General features: G+C 27.4%; 1 protein-coding gene across 1 annotated transcript; it reads left to right on the top strand.

Moving 5' to 3' along the window:
- The first annotated feature begins 212 nt into the window (after window positions 1–212).
- LOC101248097 (homeobox-leucine zipper protein HAT22-like) lies at window positions 213–2,193 on the top strand. Its single transcript, XM_004238007.5, has 3 exons — window positions 213–844; window positions 958–1,037; window positions 1,668–2,193. Exons 1-3 carry the CDS (start codon window positions 410–412, stop codon window positions 1,945–1,947), a joined length of 795 nt encoding a protein of 264 aa, XP_004238055.1. The 5' UTR covers window positions 213–409; the 3' UTR covers window positions 1,948–2,193.
- The last annotated feature ends 1,219 nt before the right edge of the window (window positions 2,194–3,412 follow it).

Here is a 3,412-nt window from a genome sequence, read left to right as displayed (position 1 = left end):
TATAAATTTTTAATTTTTAATTAAAAATAAAAAAATCTCAATTATCGTACCATCTGAGTTAATAATTTATATTATGTATACTTTGTTGGTCATATACATAAAATATTTACTATTGTGTGTGTGTGAATAGAGTTCTAATTATATTGGTCAACCTAAGATAAGAGAGAGAGAAAGTGATTATAAAGAGACAACAATTTATATTGGTGTCCTTTGCTCAATCTAGATTGGTGTCCCTTCAATTAATTTAAAATTAATTAATTAATCAGCTTTTCAACACACACCTTTCCAAAAAGAAATCTGATTCTTTTTATTTTTTCTTTCTATAAATCTCTAAAACTTCCTTATATATTACAACCACCTTGTAAATGTTTAATTCTCATTTCACTCAAATCCTCCCATTAAAAAAAAAATGATGTGCAACACAAGGCTTAGTTTGAGCTTAGGATTATCTACTCCTCCTCCTCATCAACATAACAACAAGGGGAAATTATCATCTAATGATGATGATAATCAAGAATTAACACTTTGTTTATCAACATCATCAGAGTTCACAAATAATTATGACAACAATAATAGGATTAATCCTCAATTATTAGGAGGAGTTAATTCATCAGTTTCTTCATTTTCTAACACAAGTAGTGTTAAAAGGGAAAGAGATCATGCTAGTAGTTTTGATGAAGAAGTAGAAAATTTGGAGACTAAAAAAGTTTTAATTATTTCTCCAAAGGGATTAGTTGATCATAATGATGATGATGATTATGGTACCAGGAAGAAACTTAGACTTACTAAGGAGCAATCTGATGTTTTAGAAGATAGCTTCAAAGAGCATACTACTCTTAATTCTGTAATTCATCAGTAACCTTACCTTTTTTTTTATCTGCTGTTCAGTATTTATATTAGTTCAATTATCGTAAATGGTTCATGTTGATTTGACGTTTTAAATATTGAATTTTTCAGAAGCAAAAGAGAGATTTAGCAAGACGATTAAGCTTACGTCCTCGACAAGTGGAAGTATGGTTTCAAAATCGAAGAGCCAGGTAATATACGTAGAATTTTGTACAAAAAATATTTGCCTTCTCTCGATATAAGATATAATATTAAAAAAAATAATTAATTAATTAATTTATATTTTTTAAAAATATTAAATAATTTGAGATAGTATTTTTAAGAATAAATTGAGTGGGAGAGGATATTGTTTTTCTAAAACTGGGGTCTAGTACATGAGTTTTAGATCTGGAATTATAAAGGCTGGTTTTATGATTTGTTTTCTTCATTTTACAATTAATGATTTTTTCATTATTATTAAATATTATTTTCAAGTTTTATTTTCTCATTGTATGTATACATATATACATTGTTTTATCACCAAAAAGAAAATGAAAATACTCTCTTTGTCCCAGGGCTAACTTGAAGATCAACTCAATATTTTTAGAAATAAATATTTAAATTTAGATCAATATAATAAAAGATTATGTTTTTATTCAAACTTTTTACCTTTTCTTGTTATTCTGTTTTTTTCGGTTGAAAATAGCACTCCAATATATTTCTCCATGAAAAACATTTGTATGGTACTATTTGCGCATCTGAATATAAGAATCTTTTCAAACTTTATCTTTATTTAATTCAATATATTTATTAATTATTATTATTATTTTCAATGATAACAGGACAAAGCTGAAACAAACAGAAGTGGATTGTGAAATTCTTCGAAAATGTTACGAAGACTTAAAAGACGAAAACAGAAGGCTAAATAAGGAAATACAAGACTTGAAATCTTTGAAAAAATCACAACCCTTTCGTGTTCAATTATCGGCTGCGACACTTAGTATGTGCCCGTCGTGCGAGAGGACTTACGGCGGCGCCGCCACCGACAATTCAACCAAAATTTCTTTTTCCATCGGAGATCAAAAGCCTCACTTTTATGGTATTCCTTCACAAATCCATTAAAAGGTTCTATAATTAACCACTAATTAGTGGAGTGGATTTATTAACTAGTTAATTGTAATGTAAAGTGATCGAGAAATATACATAATTTTCTTCCAACGAATTCTGGATATAGCAGAAGCTTTAGTGTAATGAATTACTATTTTTTTAATTGTAATGTACGTCACGTTTCTCTATTTAGTAATTTTGTAGATATATGTATATTCTTTAAATGTAGTATATGTGAAAAAAGAAGTTCTATTCCTAAAACTTTTAGACTATTTGATCTACTGGTTTAATCTTGACTTTTTTGTTGTACAAATTTTACTAGCTAAAATGATTAGATTAGATGGCTATTATCATAGTGTTTTGAATGGTACTTTTTAGAAAGGGGTTATTTGTTACTCCTATTTTACTCTTTATACTTGGTAGAATAGTACAAGCACAAAGCAACAGAGTTTTTTTTTTTTTTGATTTCTCAACAGCTTATGTTTTCTGATGAAGAGAACTAAGATGCCTTACTTTAATTAAAATTGTTTTACCATAGGACTAACTTTTAATCGGTCAAGGTAATGTTGACATATGCTTGTCGATTTTTTTTGATTTTAAAAGAAACATCTAGAGCAAAGATTTTATTTTGGATCTTCAAATAACTCGTGGCTTTTATCACGTCCTTTGCCGTGTAATGGCCAGTAGGTAAATCATTTACTGTATAATAGTTCATAAATTATATAATAAAAAAGATAAATCGGACTAAATAAATCATGATAAATTTAACTCAAAGGCATTGAAAAATAATCGATTTTTGATTATCTAAATGAAAGATCATCCTCTTAAACTAATTGTGTTATCCCGAATGACGACTAAGGAAAAAGTTATTCTCATCCTATTTAACTTTTAGTACTCCTAGTTCCTTAGTGTTTGTAAATGACGTAGTATGGTTGAATAACAATTGTGAATACCACGTAATAAAAATACTGTACACTTCATTAATTACTGCATTTATTGAAAATGGAACTTTAAAACAGGTTAAATATTTCTTTGTCCAAAATTTTATATATGGCATGATCTCTTGATGTTTTCTCAAGTAAATTTTGTAATAAATAATGAATATATTTTTAAAATTAATTAATTGGACAAAATATATATATGTATGCATAAAATTTTCTAAAATAATAAATATATAAATTTAACTATCTATAAAAAGGGAGGATATATAAAACGGGACGGAGGGAGTATGATTTTCTATTGACAATGAATAGGATTGATCCACAAATGAAAAAGTTCTTAGGACGTCAAGCTCATTACTTTGTTTATGACTTCCAGACACATAAACTATTAAGACGATTTGATATTAACCTAAATAATCTTTTAGGAAGTTTAATACAATTTGAGTTTTGCCTCTTTGAGATCCTGCTGAAAGTGATTGTTATTTGTTAATACACTAGTGATAATACTTGAAGACAAACAAATACTTATGTGAAAAACT

The sequence above is a fragment of the Solanum lycopersicum genome, chromosome 4, assembly GCF_036512215.1.
Source record: "Solanum lycopersicum chromosome 4, SLM_r2.1".
NCBI classification, from domain to species: domain Eukaryota; kingdom Viridiplantae; phylum Streptophyta; class Magnoliopsida; order Solanales; family Solanaceae; genus Solanum; species Solanum lycopersicum.
This window is presented reverse-complemented; position numbering and strand designations above follow the sequence as displayed.

Coding starts and splice junctions, on each gene's coding strand:
- LOC101248097 (XM_004238007.5), top strand. CDS start 410: ATGATGTGCAACACAAGGCTTAGTTTGAGCTTAGGATTATCTACTCCT. Junction 845..957: donor AGCATACTACTCTTAATTCT/GTAATTCATCAG, acceptor TGAATTTTTCAG/AAGCAAAAGAGAGATTTAGC. Junction 1,038..1,667: donor TTTCAAAATCGAAGAGCCAG/GTAATATACGTA, acceptor CAATGATAACAG/GACAAAGCTGAAACAAACAG.